Source organism: Jaculus jaculus, chromosome 2 (assembly GCF_020740685.1).
Source record: "Jaculus jaculus isolate mJacJac1 chromosome 2, mJacJac1.mat.Y.cur, whole genome shotgun sequence".
NCBI classification, from domain to species: Eukaryota; Metazoa; Chordata; class Mammalia; order Rodentia; family Dipodidae; genus Jaculus; species Jaculus jaculus.
This window is the reverse complement of record NC_059103.1, coordinates 138,696,787-138,718,433: the sequence shown is the minus strand read 5'-3', so window position 1 is coordinate 138,718,433 and position 21,647 is coordinate 138,696,787. Positions and strand designations below refer to the sequence as shown.

Below are 21,647 nucleotides of genomic sequence, written 5' to 3'. Positions count from 1 at the left end.
TGTCCTCCCAGGTACCAGCACCACATGGACACGTTTTTTTCTCAGCAGAAGGAGCCCTTTCGCTGAGGTTCGATGTTGTGATAAGCCCAGTTTCTCTTTGTTTCCTCAGGCTCTAGACTCACAGAGCCACTGTCTCCTGAAGTTATTAATTGTGCTATGCCATTTTCTCCCTATTGGCTCAGTCCAATGCTCCATAATAAATTTTTACCTTTGAAATAGCAAACATAATGGCTCTCCAATGACACAGCACTTAGGATCAAGACCTTTGGAGATGGAACTTTTAATTGAGCCTTGAGCTCTCTGTCAATGGAAATTTGAATGTTAACCATATGTGACATGCAGAGGCACAGAGGCATCAGGACTGAAGACACTATCATCTGTATTTGATTGTGGTAGAGTGCTGACGAAAACCAATGCCTCAGGGAACCAAGTGGCTGCCATAATTGACCACTGCTATAGGAATGGTGATTGTTCCAAAATGAGGGCTTCCAACTGAATAATAGCTTATACACTTAAACGGTAAGCTCAGAACTTTAAACACCCATCTCAAGTCACAGGGAGAGAAGCACCAAGTTCCAACAGCAGTCATAAAGTAATCATTAGCTGCTTGTCACTATGGAGTTGACTTGGAAAATTCAAGTCCAATTTTTAAATTGTAAAATAAAATTTTACTGTGGTTCTACAATTTATCATACTGAATTTGTGAATTCAAATTACATTATAAATTTAAAACTTAGTTTTCTGATTATAATGTAACTAAGTTCATAGACTTCCCAAATAGGAAAGTTAGGGCATTGAGTGAGAAGGAATGGGAAACTAAGATTTGAATGGAGAAATCTGATGCAAAAGAGTCTAAAATCATGGACCCCTGAGTTTCTCTTGCCTTAGAAAATAGCTTTTTATCAATTAACAGCTCAGATAAAATAACTAATCTGAACAATGGCAAGGGGACAGATTTTATTCTTACACCCACTCAACTGCTACTTTATTTTATACAGCCAGATATTAGATTACTCCTCAGATACAGGAAAGAAGTATGAGCCTACCGGAGACAACTTTTTCTCCATAAGATATCCCTAATGTATTTTGGCAGAAATCTGAGAAAATGTATGTAGACTTTAATTCTAAGGATGTTAGATAAAATGAATACAATATAAAATTTGATTGTGCTGAACTAATATGAGAGAATGTAGAGATTCTTTTCATAAAATATTGTCTCTCAAGTTATAACCATTAACTGGGTTAGATGACCGATACCTAGCCTTGAGACAGTCCTGCAGTCAATGAGGTCAATATTCCCCAGAATCCTGTGCTACAAAGGAAAGCATCCAAAGGCATAAGAACAGGGGTATGAATGTATCGTGTCCAAACTTCATAGCTCACAACACTCCAACTCTAGACAGGTTCAGAGGACATTTTATGATGGCATTAAGAAATGGGTCTATGAGGAGAACAAGACGGTATACTTTCATTTATAAAGGTCTGTACCATCTGAATGCTGAAGGCCAAGATGACAAGGGTGCTGCCCTCAGGCTCCTAATTCAGCTGGGATGAGGGGTTCCAGCACACCACAGTCAAGCAGGGAATACAACAGTGCGAAATGGTAAGCAAAAAAACATATCTGCCAGCAGGAATATTTTCCTACTGTCTAATATCAGTCAGGGTGTCCCTAGAAATGGAATAGAGTGTCAGCCTATAGAAATACAATTTTATGTAACAGGAAAAAGCAAGATCTGAGCTGGTCATAGGGTTGCACACCTTTAATCCCAGCACTTGGGAGGCAGAGGTACGAGGATCGCTGTGAGTTCAAGGCCAGGCTGAGACTACATAGTGAATTCCAGGTCAGCCTGGGCTAGAGCAAGATAGGAGATCCTACCTTGAAAACCCAAAACCAAAACAAACAAACAAAAAGACTTGAGTTAGCATGATGGAATGAGGGTAAGTCCTCTCCATTGACAATTAGGAGTCAATAAAGCTGATAAAGTTCATGAGAGCAGCCAGGATAATGATAGGTTTTTATACTTATACATCTGACACAACACAGTGTATTTTCATCAGCGCATACTGAGCATGGCACAAAGCTGTCACTTCAAGTGGAGTCCAGAGCCTGAGGAGACTCAGCAGCTGGTGCAGCTGCAGTGGTGAATCTTGAATCCGTGGGACGGCTAGTAGAACTCAAAATGCCTGTGCTCATGAGGATGCAGCACTGAGAGCTCCAAGTATGCGCAGGAAACGTGGGAGGAGTTTTAGAGAAGTCTGCTTCACCAGATGACTGATTTCTTTCTAAGGCCCAGGCACTGACAGAAAACCTATAGGAAATCAGTTGCCATGATTCTCTGGATGCCCATGCTGATCTTGGTTTTCACAGACTCATCAAATTTTAAGATTGGATATGTAAAGCCACTCTCAAGCTGTGCAAGTTGTATATACAAAGAGCTCAAGCTCTTTCAATGTTCTAATGTTTTCAATGTTCTAATGTTGCTTCCTTTCCCTCTATGCGTATGCATGTATCCTAATGGAAAGTTCGTGTGCCTCAGTGAAAGAAAGAAAAAAAAAAAAAAACAGAAGGAAAAGAAGGAGGAAGAAATTGAGGCCAGTTTCTATCTACACCTGCCATAAAATGAGAGTGGACTACAAAATTATCACAAGTCCACTCAGAAGTCTGCTGGAAAGACAGGCTGAAAAGCTCCCAAGAAGCAAAATGTTGACCCTACCCGGAGGTCCACTTGACTGGTCTGTTGCCAGAAGTAGAATTCGGATCTAAAAAGCAAAGAATTCGAATCTAGGTTTCAAGGATATCTAAGGAGAGATGAATGAAAAATATACTTAAAATGTAGATGGAGAATGGAAATAGCTGCTACTTGTCATATCACAAGTTTGTAACAAAAATATAATAAAAATAATAAAGAGTAACATACAAATGGGAAAATTGTTTGGCCAGAGCCACACACTATGAAGTCTTTGTTTTATTCTGGAGAAATGTAAAATTACTGCTCATTTTTGGATTTTAAATTATAAATATCCTATTGTTTCTGAAGTAGCCACACAAGAAAGAAATTAGAAAACATTTCTTAGAGAAACCAGAAGTTCTTTTAATATTTAAAACTCCAGTAATGAAAATTCTTCCTACTAGCAGAATAAAGGAGAAAAACCATTATAATCCCAATCATAAAGGACTTGAAATGCTATTGAATTCCATTTTAATTTAAAAACCTTATCAAACTTTAAGATAAGGAAACTTATAGAACTTGATATAGGTACATATCAAAAAAGCTGCTATTATTATAGTGGGATTTTGAAAAATCAGGACACACAAAATAAAAGTATTGTGTAATACTTCTATTCAACATTGAATTAATAGTCTAGCCAGCAGACTAAGACTTGAAAAAAAATGCTATAGATTGAATTAAAGCAAAACTGCCATTTTTCATATTTTTCATTAATAATAGTCACCATAATGAGACAAAAAATGAAATAAAAATTATGACATCTAGAAAAAAGAAACACCTTTGGTTTCCCAAATAGGCTACTATACATAGATCATGCAGCATAATTTCTATCTAAAGAATAGAAAAATGACACATGCTTGTAGATGTCCATTTGAATCCCAATAGAGGGATTCCTTCTGTCATAATTACATCTCCTTTACGGTTCAATTTTAGTGATCCAGAGCTGTAAGCCTGGATGCTGAAAACAGAGTAAAAATGATATAACTGCAGCATGAAAACTCTCTAAAGTCTTATTGGGTCTTAAATTTACATGAACTTTCAGCTTTTTATGCAGTCTGTGGCATGGGTTCCGCTAATGCACAGACCGTGGCTCAGAAAGCACAGCCGCAGGGAGTGAAGAAACAGCATGGGCTTATTTTTTGGAACAGAAGTGACATGATAAATATCACCATTTGGAATGGCCAATGTATCAGCCACAAGGAAAATAAACTGGAGAGGACAAGTTGATGGGAACTGTCTAGGTGCCATTTCTAAACCAACAACTATGAGGAAAGCAGGGGTTGACACAAAGGGAAATTCAAAAAACTGCTCGAAAGGATATGATAATGTATCAGAATTTCCATTTAAGAAGAAAGATGAGAATACTGGACCTTGAAGTAAAAAGGAAGGGAAGTGGATCAACATTTTATTTTGGGTTTCCTGTTTCTGGCAGACTGAATGAAAGACACATGATGATTTAGCTGAAACATTATTCTCTCAAAAATATTATTATTTTTGCATGCAGAATTAACAGTTGTGGACATAGTGTTATTGGTGTAGATTCCAGCTTGGCCTTTCACATGTCCAAATGAGACTCTTGTAAAGGAAAATAAGTTACAAGAAGGCTTCAGATGCCTCACTGAAGTTGCCTCCATTTTAATTTCCCTTCCTACTCACAATAGTTCAATGTCAAGTATTTTTATAAAGCTACAAAGTACAGAATGAAATACTGAAAAACCTAGTGAAGCCAGGGAGCATGCACCATCATGACACTCAATGTGTTTTCATCTCTTCAAAGGAGAGCTAGCTTTAAAGATGGGGGTATAGTGGGAAAGGAGGGTGGTCTGAAAATTCTGACTCACTCACTCCACCTCCAGGCTGACAGCATTCCTCCTCACCTGATGTTCACTCCCATCCTACCCACTTCCAGACTCGTCACCATCACTTTTGATTTGTCTCACTCAATTAGTTACCTCCTAAGTCTCTGCCCAAAGTCCTCATTAATGTTTCAATTGACAAGGAATAAGGATTAATATGCAACTGCAGTACCTGTGTGGTAGTCAGTAAGTGACCTCTTAAAGAACAAGTAATCTAGAACAGTGACATAACAATATGGAAAGCAACAGTGCAATAATTGAGAGAGCATGGAAAATGGGATCGGTAGCACAGAATATAAAACAGCACACTAACCCAGAGCATCACATCGAATAAATGAAAATCACAGTTTTCATTCTTTTTGCATATTTTCACAGTAGTGATAATCTTACAATGTAATTTTGAATATTTTTTTTTCCAAAATGATAAAGACTCCATTATATCCTCTCTGAGGAAAAGTTTATTTTATCCATTTAAATATGAAGAATTAGTAGCTATGCAATTTTATTTTCATTTTTATTTATTTATTTGAGAGTGACACACAGAGAGAGAAAGAGGAAGAGAGAGAAAATATGTGCACCAGGGCCTCCAGACACTACAAATGAACTCCAGACACATGCACCCTGTTGTGCTTCTGGCTAATGTGGGTCCTGAGGAATGAAGCCTCGACCTGGGGTCCTTAGGTTTCACAAGCAAGTGCTTAACCACTAAGCCATCTCTCCAGGCCACTATGCAATTTTTGAATGTTTAGAAATACATAAATCACTCTTCCCAAAAGCATAAATATATAATTGCAAGAATATATCAGAGAAAAGGGCTGATAAGTGCTTGCCTTGTAGAGATCTGTTTAAGAGGAAACGAGACACTGATCAAATAAATATGGAAATAACAGTGATTGTTGAATGGTGTGGTGAAAATCAATCCATAGGCCACAATGGAAAGCATTTTGGAAGCTGAGGAGGCTGAGCTGTGGAGGCCTCTCTGTTGATGTTTAAGCCAATACTGCATCTAAATAGAGACTGCCACACTATAGGGGATGAGTGTTGCTCTACGGATTTAACATGTTTATATCCATTCTCAGTTCAAAAATAATTTAAGGAATGTCCAAGATGTATAAATTATGATAAAGCAGCAAAAACAAAAGCAGAACGATCAAGATAAACTAAAAAAAAACAGCAATCTTGGGGGAAATGCTCAAGATAAGGGTCAATGTTTTGGCTATGGCACACTTTAAAATATTTAGCTACTTTCTACATCAGAAAATCACACACTTCTCACATATGACTGCTTTCTAACATAATGAAAGTGCCCCTCGGTAATATACTTCAATGAATTAAACTGTCTTTGCTGGTCTGATTCTCACAACAACTTTCAGTAAGTAGATTGTTTCGTGGTCATTTCGCTGTGCAGCTCAATGACAGTAATTACTCAGTAGGGCAGCCTTACATAGGGAATGCATGTCCAGGTCATTGTTCAACGCACTTCATCCAAAAATACGTCTTTCAACAATTTAGAAGTTAATATATACATGAACCTCATGGATTGTTCTCTGAATATCATTTTTTAAAACTCAACTATTGTGAAATGTAAAGATAGTGACATGTTTTATATTCCTTCATAATCTGTGGGAACAGAATGTTGCCAACTCTTTACAGACTTTAAGGTCATGGCTGTATGTTCTATGAGGGTTCAAGTTAAATAAGTCTGTAAAACTATAAACAAGCTTCCATACAGAGTGTTTAACATCTGTATAAAGTCAATAGTATTGTTCAATGTATCACTGCTGTAACACTGAGAGAAAGAAATGGGGGAAAGGATCAACAAACAATTTAGAATAAAAAAAAATATTTACTTGGCTTCAATAATCATTTAGTATGTTACCAAGATTATAATAATGCCTTAAATAAAAAATAATAAAAATAGAAGCTAGGAGACTACTATCATTTCTAGGGACAATTTATAAAGGTAAAAGAGCATAAATTACAGACAATGTCTCAACAATACAGCTGCAATACATCTTATACAAAACATCTTATCCAGTGTATAGACAAATGAAATGTTCTCTCAATGCAGTACAGTGTGTAATTAGGAATTTTGATCAGTGACATAATCACAGGAGTTATATCTTCCAGTGTGTTCTGAGCTACAATTCAGAAAGACACTTTTCTATTTTATGTTAAAGAACAACTTTCAACTTAAAACTATCAATACAGTTCATATAGAACACCACTTATGCCAATAAGAAACAAATATACCAAGTGGCCATGGACTGAAACCATGGGCCAGAACCAATCCTTTCTTCTTTAAGATGATCTGCCCAGGCATTCTGTGGTAGCATCAGAAAGCTAACATAGGGTGACACCATGTTTATTAAAGTTTCTATTTTTGTAGACTTGCATGCAATTTTAGTAGTGAGTATAAAGAAATATAATGTCCTCATGTTATTCCAAAGGTAGTATATTGTAAACCAAGCACTATCAATAACAATACACTGATGTTGACAGCCAAATACATAGATCATCACTACCATCACAAAATACACAACTCACTTTTCTTATTCCTCTGTGTCACCCTGGACACCTAAAAATTAAATCTGTTTTCCATTTTATAAATTTTTTCACTATTATATAAATGGAATCTCACAGTATATAAACTTTTTAATGGCTTTGTTCACTCAGTATAATTATTTAGAAATTCATTTATATTATATGCATCAATGATTGATATTTTATTTAATAATACTATGCACACAATGTGTTTTTCCATTAATACATCAATGTGCATAATCAAGTATCTTATATTTTTCTTCCTATCAGAAACAAAGCTGCCATGTCCTACAGAGAGCCCTATGCATCCATGTTCATTGAAATACTACTTTCAACAGACAACCGAAGAAATCAGCACAGAGAACCCTTACCAGATGAATTAACAAAAATATATGGTATATCTTTCTGCAGCCATAACAAACAAAATTATGTCATTTGCAGGAAAAGGGATCCACCTGGAGATCATCAAATTAAGCTAAATAAACCATGTTCAGAAGTGTTTTCTCTTATGTGTAGGATGTACACACACACACACACATACACACGCACTCACATGCACATACATACACACACACCAAAGAGCAGGTGATATCTGGGGGAAAAGAAGGTGTGGTGGCTTGAATGTGTCACCTGTAGCCTCAGGGGTTTTTGATCAGGCTTCCTACTTAGCCTCCAGCAGGTGGAGCACTGCTGGAAGAGGTGTGTCCCTGGGCAACATGAGTCTAGCCTACTGTGTGTTCAGAGCCAGCTTGAGCTCTGGTTCTCTGTTATGGATGCCTGATGCAGTGAGTCAGCTTTCTCAGCCATGATGAAGTCTCCCCTCAAAACTGTAAGCCTAGGTAGGTGTGGTGGTGCATGCCTGTAATTTCAGCACTTGCGAAGCCAAGGTAGGAGAATTACTGTGAGTTTGAAGCCAACCTGAGGCTACATAGTGAAGTCCAGGTCATCCAGGGCTACAATAAGACCCTATACTTTGAAAAACCAAAACAGAAAAAAAAAAAAAAAAACCCTGCAAGAATAAAAATAAACCCTTTTCTCTCATAACCTGCTTTTGGTCAAGTGAGAAGGTAACTGCCACGGACAGTGGAAGGAGAGGGTAATGGGTGGTGAATCTGGTCAAAGGACACCGTACTTGAATGAAAACATCATTATAAAATCTGTCACTTTATTCAACTCATTTATACTAATGAATATTTTTTTAATAACAAATAAAGTGGCCAAATTTTTTGCAAAGTGGTCACACTATTTTGCAGGATTTCAAAGTTTCAGTTGCTACATGTCTTCACCAATGCCCACTGTGTTCAGTTGAACTTCAACCACTAGAAAGTAGTGGGCCAGTTTGCATTTTCCTAATGATACTGGGCCACTGCTCATTCACTTAGTTTGCCAGCTGCATTCACCATCTTAGGGAATGTGGTTATTCACTTATTTCATCTACTCTTTAACTGAGTTGTCTTCTCATTACAGTTTCCATACACAAGTTCTTTATATATCAAAGACAAAAGTCCTCTTTCAGATATACTATCACCCTGCCTTTGCCATTTTGTTTTTTGAGACAGGGTCCCCTGTAGATGAAATTGGCCACAAACTTGATATGAAGCTGAGGATGACCTCAAACTGTTGATCTTTTTGCCTTCATCTCAGAAGTGCTAGGATCACAGGCATGAACTACCATACCTGGTTTATGCAGTGCTAAAGATTAAACCCAGGGCTTCACAATGCTACCTAAGCACTCTACCAACTGAGCCATACACCCACATCCATTTTCTTAATAGTGAATTCTAAAGAGCAAACAGTTAATTTTGAATGTCTACACCTTGACTGTTCATTAATATTTAATATGTTTACATTATAACTAAGAGATATCTGTCTAAAGGAGAGGCCACCAGAATTATCTCCAATATTCTTTTGGCAGTTAAATGTATAATAACCCATTTAATAATGTATATGATTCATGTAAATTTTATTTAATGTTTCCATGGAGATTGAAGTACTTTATGAAACATGTTTATTTGGTTGTTTCACATGGTTGGTTGTATTACTGTAACTTCTGTGTTCAGATGACCATATACTATAATTTGGGGTTCATGTTGGTTACTTTTCACATTGATGCCACAAAATGCCTGACAGAAGCAACTGTAGGAAGGAAGGTTTATTTTGGTCCACAGTTGGAGTTTACAGTGCATCACAGCAGCTGGTCACATTTAGTCTGTAGTGGGGAAGCAGGAAGCAATGACACCATAAGCTCAGTAGAACAATTACTGTTAATAAGACTACCTATACCAGGGTTTGGTAAGAAAGTAGAGCAACTGACCCTTTCTTACACTGCTTGCAAGAAAGCAAAATTGTACCCTGGCATGTCGGACTGGCTGCCTATGTTTCTTGAAAAATTTATAAGATCCATCCAATACATGTCCTGTATTTACACAAGAGAAATGAAAGCATGTATCTCTATGGAACATAATGTAGCATAAAATAAACTATTGATTCATGCTGCAATGTGGATGAATAATGAAGCAATTATATCGAATGGAAGAAAACAGATCACCAACATCCACCACCCAAAACATAGTGCGCAAAATATTACTCTAGCTACACAAAACTTTAGAAAATGAAAATAAATCCACAGTGGTAAAAAGGAAGTAGGGGAAATAAAAAGGTTAAGCATGGGAAGGATTATAGAGGATCATGATAGACAGTAGAAACAAGACAGGGCATGTGGGATTTGTCCCAACAGACCTGAGACATTTTAAAACATCTGAAGAAAGTTCAAGCATTACTCCCACAGGTGCTCTTTGAGTGTGACCTGCCCAAACCAGGTGTTGCTAATGTGACAGTATGGAGAGGTGGAGCCTCTACAAGGATGATCAGGTCCCAGAGACTGGCCCCTCAGTAATAAGATTTAGCCTCTTCTACAAGAGGCTTTAGGCAGCATTTAGATTGCTTGTCATTCTGCCTTATAAAGCAGGACACGGGAAGATGGCTCTCACCAGAACAAATGTTGGCACCTTGACCTTGGATTCCCCAGCTTCCAGAACTATGAGAAATGAATTGATGTTCCTCATACGTTGACCTGTCTCAACTATTCTGTTGTAAGCACACAATGGAGTCACCTGACTACATGCAGATTCAAGGAAGATGCTACCACTCAAAATAAAGAAGTTACGTTAGTAAGAAAGAAAAGTTTGGCATGGTGGCACATACCTTTAATCCAAGCACTTTGGAGGCAGAGGTATGAGGATTACTGTGAGTTCAAGGCCAGCCTGAGACTACATAGTAAATTCCAAGTCAGCCCTAGCTAAAGCAAGACCCTGCATCAAAAGAAAGAAAGAGGGCTGGAGAGATGGCTTAGCGGTTAAGCGCTTGCCTGTGAAGCCTACAGACCCTGGTTCAAGGCTCAATTCCCCAGGACTCACGTTAGCCAGATGCACAAGGGGGCACATGCATCTGGAATTCATTTTCAGTGGCTGGAGGCCCTGGCACGCCCATTTTCTCCCTCTCTCTCTCTCGCTCTCTCGCTCTCTCGCTCTGTCTGTCGCTCTCAAATAAATAAATAAAAATGAACCCAAAGTATTTTTAAAAAAGAAAGAGAGTTAGAGAGAGAGAAAGGAAGGAAGGAAGGAAGGTAGGTTACCTCTGACCTTTCCTTGTGTTCCAGAAGTTTTAGGCATTTATTTCTTTATTTTTTAGACATTTCAACAAAATTTAAGAACAAGAAAAATTTTAAGGGGGGGAAGTTAACCAGAATTATAAATTTTCTTTGCTCACTTATTATTATTGTTGAATAAAACATTTCCATGCATAAACATTGACAAAATTTAAATTCTTTTATTTATGATTTTTAAAATCCTGTGAATGAACTGTTTTGTAAATACTAATTTCCTGAAATTTTTATTTTAATATTTATTGTGAAATAATTATATATTATGTATACATAAATACATCTATATACAAATTATATATTAACAGTACAAATAATTTCACATATTTTATTTAGTGATATTTTGTGTGTGTATTCAGGTGTATGAATGCAGGAGCCTGTGCACCATGGTGCATGTGGCAGTCAGGGGCCACTCATGCATCCTGTGTTCTCCACCTCCTTTCAGGCAGGGTTTCTCTTGGTCTCACTGTTGTTCTTTGCTGTGAGTTTCTGAGCTTCTAGGAAATGCTGTCTCCACCTCCCAACTCTTGTCAGTGTGCTGGGCCTACAGAAGCCCACAAGAGCTTCCAGTAGCAACTTAATCCACTGGGCCATCTCCCCAGCCATAAGTCCAAATATTCCTCCCCTAGGGACTCCATTTAAATTTTAGCTTTCCCACGAACATCATCCATGGAAGAAGGATCTAGAAATCTAGAGCACAGCTATGTTGTCACATCCTTTCAATGTGAAATCTCCTTTACTTTATGAACTGTGCATTTAAGATTCCAAAGACATCTCTTTGTAGAATGTCCCTATTAGATTTCTTAGAAATTTTTGAATTCTTCCACTGAATTCTACACAATATGTAGGAATGTTACAGACACAATACTGTGCTGCTTCAGTGGAATCTTCTCAGTGGCTCAAGATTTGTCCCTTTAAGACAAGTAATAAAGACCTACTTCTCCTTTGGGCACTGGATAAATTATAGGTAGGCATTATGAAAATGACTATTCGTGCTAATGGACCAAGTATGTTCTTTTGTAACTTTTTAAAAAAATATTTTATTTATTTATTTATTTATTTGAGAGAGAGAGAGAGAGAGAGGCAGAGAGAAAGAAAGAATGGACACGCCAGGGCCTCCAGCCACTGCAAACGAACTCCAGTCGCACGCTCCCCCATCTTGTGCATCTGGCATATGTGGGTCCTGGGGAACTGAACCAAGGTCCTTAGGCTTTACAGGCAAATGCCTTAATCCATAAGCCATTTCCCCAGCCCATAAATTATGTTTTATTATAAGCACTCCAAATGTTTATTTTCCTATTAATAAGCAAAGACACTGGAGAGCAAATAAGTTTAACTGCCTGGCTTGCAGCTGATGGACTCTCCCTTGCTAACCTGGCTCCAGCGAAACGACTGTCACACAGACAACATATACTAACTTAAACCAGCACTGGCTGGTTTGAACAACTCACAGATGCCTTGGGGGAACGACACAATGCTCATGGACAATGGTCTCAGCTCCTAAAGGTGCAGCATCAGCCAGAGTTACTTCAAACATTTATCTCAAATATTTTGCTATTATCAGCCTACATAAACTCCAGATGATCCTCCAGCCTTTCCCACCTAGGCCACACCACAGCTGTGACCAATGCTCAAGAGGCAAGGCTGTGATGGCGCCAACATAAACCTCCGTTTATACGCGAGGTGTGTGTTGCACCGTCTCCGTCCGCCTCCTCTGGCTCAGGTGGCCCAGGATCACTTAGGAAGTGCCTGGAGGACACCCTCTGGCGCTCCCTTCTCTTGTGTAACAACACTACACCCCACAAGTTTCCTTTCAAAGTGGCTTGTCCTTACCTACTTTTAGCAGCGAGCGAGTAGGTGAGTTGGTGTATCAGTTACTTTCTCATCACTGGGGCAAAACACCCCAACAGAAGCAGCTTAAGGAAGGAATGGATTTAGTCTGAATTACAGTTCCACAGGGTAGAGTCCATCCTGATGTGGAAAGTCTATCAGAAAGCCATTATCACATTGCAACACCACAGACAGCAAGCAGAGAAAGATGAATCCAAGTGGGGCCAGACTGTAAAACTTCACGACCTGTCCCTGGGGCCACACTTCCTGCAGCCAGACTCTACCACTGAAAGGTTCCACAACCTTCCAGAACAGCGCCAGCGTTGTCTAAGGATCAAGTATTCAAGCACACGAGTCCCTCGGCGCTATTTTAAATTCAAACCACCACAGCAGGTGCAGCGGAGGTCATGGAGTGGTGGCAGCACCAGACATGGGGTGGCTGTCAGGTCACGCTGCAAAGTGCCCAAGGCAGCCAGCGGCTTGTCAGCTAAAGAAGTGGCCAGGAGGCTGAGTCACCAAAAAAAAAAAAGGAAGGAGGATGGCGGGATTGACAGGACAGAAAGCTGAGGCTAAAGAATGGTAGAGAGCTGTAAGCAGCCAGAGAAACCACAGGCCCTGGCCACTGGAACAGGTCCAAAGAGCCAAGGGGCGCAGATGCCCCAGACCCAGGAGCTGTAACGTCATACTGGTCACTATCAAGGCTAAGGAACCTGGAAATCTCAGCCTGTCCAGAAGCAGCAGGGGAAGCGGCTGGCAAAGGGATATGCAATCCCTGTCTTGCTGATGAAATTCTAACCCTTGGACAGATCAGGGTCTGGGTGCCCGAGGCCTGCGTGAGAGCGCAGGATGTGCCCCACGCTGCCGCACCCCAATGCCTGCTGCCACCTTTGCTGCCACCAGATACTGGGGGCACAAACATTGTCTAAGACCAGCCCTTGAAATGCTTCTCTGCATACACATGATGATTTCCATCCAGATACAGCAGAAGTCTCCACCAGCTGGTTGGTAACATAATCATTTGAGGAAAACAATGCCGAACAGGCTCCTTTATTACATGGCTATGTTCCCGTTTTGTAATTAACAAATATTTTATGGGAAGATTATGTGCAAATCCTCATTGTTCATCCAACAAACGCTCCTTAGCTTTAGCTCTCATTGATTAATGTTTCTTGCCTGAGTTATCATGCAGATAGTGGCCAAGAAGTGGCTTTCGAATTCTATCATCTCTTCTAATTTTACTTGCTGGCATTCTACTGTAAAGTAACACTTTCTCTTTTCTCCTGAACTGAACACATTCTGTATTCCATGATACCTCAGTGAAATAAAGTATTCATACTTTAATCAGTAAGGTAACCAGTTACCCTCATTATTTTTATTTTCTGCTTCTCTTGGGGTGAAGAGTCTCTGTCCTTTTGACAATCCAGATCACACTTTTAACACATCTGACACAGATATTCCAAGTTAATTCATTTCATACTTTTATAGCCACAACCCTAGGATCAACCAGTTCTTCAGAGATTTAGACATCAAAACTTGGCGCTACTTAGATATTGTCATTCCCAGATTCTCAGAGAGGACACTGAAAGAAGAGAAATGTGGGTACGGGCACTTTAGTATAAACAGCTACAAACCTCTCTATTCATTTCTAGCACATCTATACATACTATTATGGAACTAGGTCATGAGATCATATCCATGCCTCCAATTGCACAGTGACAGTAACTAGCTTTTCCCCTTTAATCTTCGTGGCTGCCATCTCAACCAGGGAGGAAACCTGCCTGCACAATTCTCAATAAACGCTATTGTTTTCTCAATGCCCTATTCTATCCTCTACCTCATATATAAAACATATGCTGACCCTGCCAGGCCTTTGCACTACTTAGCTCCTTTTAGTCCTTCCTGACAGTCAAGACCAGCTGCCCACTTAGCAATCCATTGATCACAGTCTCTTAGAAGAGACCTGTAGGCACTAAAGCATTGCATCTTCAGATATATTGATAACATTTTTGATATGCTTATCTTTTTGTTTCCAAGGTAGGGTTTCACTTTAGCTTAGGCTGACCTGGAATTCACTATGTAGTCTCAGGGTGGCCTTGAACTCATGGTGATCCTCCTACGTCTGCCTCCCGAGTGCTGGGATTAAAGGCGTGCGCCACCATGCCTGGCCCCCGATATGCTTATCTTTCATCATCACAAGTTGCATATTGAGCTATTTATTTATTTTTGTTTATTTGTTTGTTGAGTTGGGGTATCACTCTAGCCCAGACTGACCTGGAACTCACTCTGTAGTTCTAGGCTGGCCTAAAACTCAAGAATTCTCCTATCTCTGCCTCCTGAGTGCTAAGATTAAGGTATGTGACACCATGTCCAGCAGAGAGCTATTTATTGTGTTTGCATTTTTTTTTTGTCATGTTTGGGATTGAACCTAGGGCCTTGTGCAAAGCAGGGAAATGTTATACCATGGAGCTATAGTCCAAGCTCTGTTTTTGTTTTTGTTTTTGTTTTTTAATTTAATTTATTAGTTTTCTTTTCAGCAAATACAGGCTGTTTGGTACTTTGTTTAGGCTCATCCATGATCTACCCCCTCCCAATGGACCCTCCTTGTTGATGTAAATGGGTCGTGCATTGTGGGGTTAGCCCACAGTTATTGGTACGATAACTATCTCTGCATATCATGACCCAACATGTGACTCTGACATTCTTTCCGCCCCCTCTTCCATAAAATTTCCCTGAGCCATGTTGAGTTCATTTTTGGTCTGCTTCAGTGCTGAGGTGTTGGGGGCCTCTGAGGCTCTGGCTCTCTGATTTGGTAGGAGTTGATTTTTCTCTGTGTTGGTCTCCTTCCCCTTTGTGCTGGTATCCGGTTCATCAGGAAAACATCACCCTTACTTGTTTCGCCAATTATCCTTAGTTTTAATCGGGCCCCTTTTCAGCTCTTTTTTTTAAATTTAATTTTATTTAATTTTATTTATTCGAGAGTGAGAAAGAGAGGGAAGGAGGGAGAGAGAAAATGTGCACACCAGGGTCTCTAGCCACTGCAAATGAATTCCAGACGCATGTGCCACATTGTGCATCTGGGTTACATGGAACCTGAAGAGTCAAGCATGGGTCCTTAGGCTTCACAGGCAAGCGCCTTAACTGCTAAGCTATCTCTCCAGTCTGGTAGCCAGTATTCTTAATCCTACACACCTGGCTAAAATAAACAGGACATTTGTTTTCAGACACTGTAGGACAGCCTATGAGGCTAGTTGTATATACTAAGGCTCCAAGATGAGAGGGTGAGCAAAGGAAAAGTGAGGGGCTTGGTTGTGAAGGATGGAAGCAGATGGAGATGAGGCAGACAGCCATGGCAAGTACCAGAGATGAGCACCTCCTGCAGCTGCAAAGTGCATACGGGACAGGGATGCCCAGGTGCAGACGGCGCGTCCAGCTCATACACCAGGCGCCTCGAGTTTAACCCACCTGAGTAAAGAACTTTGCAACGAGGTTGAGAATGTGATTACATTCTAGTTGGAGTAGGTCAGACCACATTTGGAGAAAGATAGTGAGTTGCTTTGCAATATCCTCAGTAGACAAAGACTTAAAAATTCTGTGGAAATGTATGAAGGTCTCCATTATTGTACTTTGTAAAGTGCTTAGCATTTCATATTTTTATGGATGCAATCAAGCCCGAACCACAATAAGCAACTTCCCTGAGCACTCTAACAACCAATAACCTTCAATGAATTATTCTATATACTTAATGAGAATGGAAGAATCTAATAATTGTATGCTGTCTATTGCATGGAACATGAGGAACTGCCATGCTCCATGTCATTGAGTCTCTCAGGCTCGAAACGAAACTATTTGTGGTATAGACAAGACAGGCCACATAACTCCCTATATTCAGGTACAGATGGTCTGACTGTCAACTTCTTTAGCTAGTATCTGATTGGCCTCAGGGTTTGAGAGAGACACGTCTTATGTTTTACACCATGCATTTTGTTTATGTATGTTACAAAAACACTCCACCTTGGTAGAAACAGAACCATGTTACACCTTGCCAGTTAAGAGCTTATTTGTGAACTTAAAGTAGAGTCATAGTTCTCTTTAATCACTGAAACAGGAAATACTCTTTCTTAAATTTATTTATTTATTTATTTGAGCGAGAGATAGAGAAAGAGGTGGATAAAAAGTGAAAGAGTAGAGCTGGAGAGATGGCTTAGTGTTTAAGGCATCTGCCTGCAAAATCAAAAGACCTTGGTTCAATTCCTCAGGACCCACGTAAGCCAGATGCACAAGGTGGTGCCTGTGTCTGGAGTTTGTTTGAAGTGGCTGGATGCCCTGGCACAGCCATTTTCTCCCTCTCTCTCGTCTGTCTGTCTATCTATCCATCTCAAATAAGTAAATATTTTTTAAGTAAAAGAGTAAGTGCACCAGGACCTCTAGCCACTGCAAATGAACTCCAGATGGAAGTGCCACCTTGAACATTTGGTGTTATGTGGGTACTTGGAACTGGAACTCAGGTCTTTAGGCATCACCAGCAAGTACCTTAATGGCTGAGCCATTTCTCCAGCCCATGAAATGTTCTTTATTATAGACTTATGCCCACATTGTGCCTTGTTTGCCTGCCACTAATAAGTCAATAAGAAACTGAAATTATTATGTCTTAGAAAAAAATTTAAAGAGTTTGTGGAATGTAAGTCATCTTTATCCTACATGTTCATATTTTCAATAAAATAATCACTTCTCAAGACTCTCATACAATGATTTATAAATACGATTTTATAATGTCGTAAACCTTGTTTGAAATCATTAATACAACTTAAATAAAGACAGTATAATTTTATGGTCCCAAATCACTTGGAATCAAGTTGATTTCAATTTATTTTGGTGTGCCATGTTGTATGCAACACTTTGTAAACATCACAAATGATAAAATATTAAATAAACTGAGTAAGAAATTCAGCACACAAGTAGTAAGTAAACTTTACAGATGAAAAGATACAGGTATTCTCAATTCTGATGTGGAGGTAATCTTCATTATTATTTTATATCACCTTGATAAGCTTTCTGAAATGTCTCACTCTTCTGAAAGGTTTTCTTACAACCTTTCTACCACAAACCCCATGAGGGAGACACACTGACAGATACTGTCTGCTCTCACAAGCAAAGCAAGTCTATGTCACCAAATGAAGCACCTACAGATTTGGATTTATCGAAGGAGAACTTAGCTTATTTATTTCATTTTATCCAACATGGTACAAGAATTGCAATTGTCAGCTATCAGCTGCACTGGCTCTTCATCACTTCAGATTCCCAGGAACCTTCTCTGAGTGTCCTCATTTCTTAGGAGAGCCAATGTAATGTGACTGTTCCTGCAGACCTGTTCCAAATTTCAGACCAACAGCATCCATTTCATGGATGGCACTCCTTTACTGGTTTGCCTTTTATATTAGTATGTTGTTTAGTGGTTGTATTGGGGGGGCAGGTCTCAGTCTGTAGCACAAACTGGCCTTAAGCCATTGATAATGGTGATCCTCCTGCCTCCGCCGCTCTAGGGGATTACAAGTGTGAACCACTACAACTGGCTTCAGCACCTGGCTTTTCACTTGAGGAGATCTGGGTTGCAAGTTAGCAAGAGTCCCCAACTTTGTAGAGCACATTTGATGCTACTCTCCAAACAGTGCTTTGTTAAAGTGGCACCTGTATTCCATCCTCCTTGGCAGAGGATAACTTATTGTGCATTATCTCCCCTCATTACAGGAAGTGCTTAACAACCCTTAAGAACGGACCACTCCAACCCCAGCAAACAGGGATTATGTAATATGTATTCAATAGGATACAAAGCATAGAATTTTGCTTTGCTAACAAGGAAATCCAGAGCACTGATAAAACAATTTCACCGTCACTTACAGGTCTTCAGTGCGGAATGAACTGGTGAGCATTAAGAAGGAGGTGACCAATCGAGCACAGCTTATTTCCTACTTTCCTACTTCTCAGGTGTATTCAAAGCTCCATCATTACCACTGGGGCGGAAACTTGAGTTTTAAAATAAGTTAAATAAGAACAACAGCTACTGGAAGCAATTTCCTCACTTTCCTCTGGCTACCCCAGTAAGGCGGTCAGCACGGGAACGCCCTAAATGGTTTCATTCTATTGTTCTGACGCAATCAGTCGCAGAGGGACATCAGGCTTCTGGCCGTTTATTTTAGTTACATGAGGTAATGTATAGTCTACAATCGTCAAACTAAAGGCTAGGAGAACTCAGGTAACTCAAGCAACTCTGTGCCACCGACTTGACAGAAACAAGACTTCCTTTGCTAACATTTGGTAGAAACAAATAAAACTGCGGGGCTTCGTGACACTCTTGGTAGAGTACCAGTGACACAATGGTCCTACTTTTCCAGAGAGTTCACTCTTAACTTACAGTTGCTCAGAAAATCTTCAGGGCTCGCACAAACCTTACTTATTTGAAAACCTGACCTGTCCAGGAAAAAGACCTGTTTACCCACGTTTTTGTCCATCTCTCCCTTTTTGTTGAGGAGGCTTTAATTTGCAATGCTTTCTTGGTGGTGGCTTTTTTTTTTTTTTTCCTCTGCAGATCTCCGTTGCTCCTTTTGAGTCTTCAAGAGGCTGCTCCATTCCCTGCGATCTCCAAGGGCGCCTTTCTACCTTACTCTTTCTCCTAGGAGACGAAATCCGCCCCCGCCCCCGGGACCGCTACAGGGGCTTGGGGGGACCAGGGGGAGACCCTTTCCCATGGGAACTCCCCCCCCCCCCCCCCCGGGTCTTGCCTCCTCTGAGCCCAGCTGAAGTGCTGCAGCAGAAGGGAGACCTGCAGCGCCCCTCCCTCCAGCGGGCGCCACCATCTGACTACCTGCCCCGCGCGCCCCGCCCCGCCCCGGCCCGGCCCCGCGCCCTGGCAACCCGCAGGACGCCTGCCTAGCCCGAGCCAGGTCTCCGCCGGTCGCCCGCCTTCTCGTTTCTCCTCCCGCTCTTTTTCCTCCTGCTGTATTTTTGTCATGAATTGTTTGATGGAGAAAGAAAACAACTCAATAATATAGTCTCCTCCCCATAAAACACGCGTGCGCTTTCCCACAACATTTGTCTTCCCCTAACACAGGTGGTGGGGGGGGGTCTGGTTTCAGCCAAAGATCAATGCTGGTCACCCAGTTTATCCATTCCATACAACATGCCTGCAACCAGCTGAAGCCCCCACACTTTGCCCATACCGCCTTCGTCTACTTGTTCGTATTCTGTTTCCCTGCTAAATACCTCCTCCACCTTTCCGGATCACACTACTGCCCACATTAAAAAAAAAAAAAAAAAAAAAAAAAGCAACACGCAAGCTCCGGTGAATTCCTGGAAGAAAGTGTGAGTGTCGGATAGTCTCAGTGTGTGCACCTGGGCGCATCGCCTGTCTCAGCCTGCCCAAGTCCCGGCCATGTGGCTATCGGATGGACAGTCGGATGGCTCCACCTGGCTTGGCCAGCTGAGGCCGCCCTCCTTCGCTCACCTGCCGCGTCCAGGTAACTGGCTAAGTGCCTGGGTACCAGGATACCTGGCCAGCACAGGGCGCCCTCTCCCGCACGCTGGCCCACGGTCCTTCCATCCCTCCGAGTGCATTCTGCTCATCCCCCACCCCTTAGCCAGCGGAGGACCGTCCCCAGTAGGTTTCCTCACCTCAAACAGAGGACCGATCTTGTTCTTCTCCAGGTAAGCCTGGATTCGGGTTTGTTGTCGAAACGCCATGGAGAGAGAGAGATGGGGCCTCAGGGTGGAAGATGCCGCTCGATCTGGAGTCCACACGGGGTCCACCCTCTTCTACCCCCGGACCGGGGCCGGGACCGAAGCTCCGGAGCTCGTCTGCCGGCGAGGCTTGGGCAGCGGCTAGGTGGAGGAGCGCCGAGAGCCAGGGGAACCCGGGCGAGGCGCCGCCAACTCAGCCAACTCGGCGGAGGCGCGGGGAGAACTCATTCACCGCGTCCCTGCCCGCGCCTCGCTCTCTATCCGCAGCGCCGCCGAGGGGACGCCGCCGGCACAGGCTCGTCCGCCCTCCGCGCGGCGGCCGCCCGCCAGCACCCGAGGCCCGCCGCCCTGCAGCTCCGCCGGGGGCGCACTCGGACGGCCGGGGCGCACGCAGGACGCGCCACACTGCTTCCCCGAGCCTCCCCGACGCGGTGCCCGCTCCCCAGCGACAGCGCCGCCCGAAGAAGCCAATGGTGAGAGTGCTTCTACCAGAGCGCACATCAATCTGGGGCTCGTTGGCCACTCCTTGACAGCCAGACCGCAGTTCCAGCAGGGTTACGGTCCCCCTCCGCCAGGGGTCCTCTCCCCACCTGATCCTCCCGGTACCCGAGCTCAGGGTGCGAGGCGGGAAGGACAGAGGTGCCAGTAAATGCGTGGATTTAAAGAGCTGCCGGGAAAATAAAGTTGCCTTTCTTAAAGGAAAGAAAGGACACCCCCCCCCCAAAAAAAAAATCTAGCTTGGCCTGGAGCAAGTTGACTGGCGATTGCAGGCTGAAAACCGATTGAAAATTCCCCCAAGTGCAGGCATCTGATAGAGGGAGAGTCTGCTTCCAAGTTTTGTCTTTCTGCCCACACCCTACGAGATGTCTCCAGACCTCCAGCCACAGCTCCGCGACCGGACTTCTCAGCAACGCTGCCTTCAGGGCCCTCCACGTGCCTCAGTTTCTCCCAGTTCATTGCTAGGCAGATAATTTCGCGTTAGAGCCCCCACAGTCAGCACGAGTTTCTTCACAATTTTTTTTCCTTATAGAATAAAACACCCTGAGGCCCCAGTGAAGAATTCCCTGCCTCCTAACCATTATGTGTGGCCCAAATCTAAAGGTTTATCCTAATAAATATGGATGGCTACGATATTAGGCGCTGGTTTCCTTGAAGGAGACCACTGTGGAATAGATTTCTGCTTGCTTTTTCTTTTTTTCAAAAACTGTGTTCTGATTTCTGTTAACTCATCGTGTCTTTAATCAACATCCAGGCCTTTCATGTATATTTTAAATAATCTTAGGAACACCCAGTACT

General features: G+C 41.7%; 1 protein-coding gene across 9 annotated transcripts in view; it reads right to left on the bottom strand.

Moving 5' to 3' along the window:
* Positions 1-20,601, bottom strand: part of C2H8orf34 (chromosome 2 C8orf34 homolog) — a 420,783-nt gene extending 400,182 nt beyond the window's left edge. For all 9 annotated transcript variants that reach the window (XM_045144297.1, XM_045144298.1, XM_045144295.1 and 6 more), the window contains exon 1: positions 20,286-20,601. In XM_045144297.1, the coding sequence (XP_045000232.1) occupies positions 20,286-20,354 (69 nt within the window). In that variant the 5' untranslated portion in view covers positions 20,355-20,601. The remainder of the gene's footprint in view (positions 1-20,285) is intronic.
* Between the last annotated feature and the right edge of the window lie 1,046 nt (positions 20,602-21,647).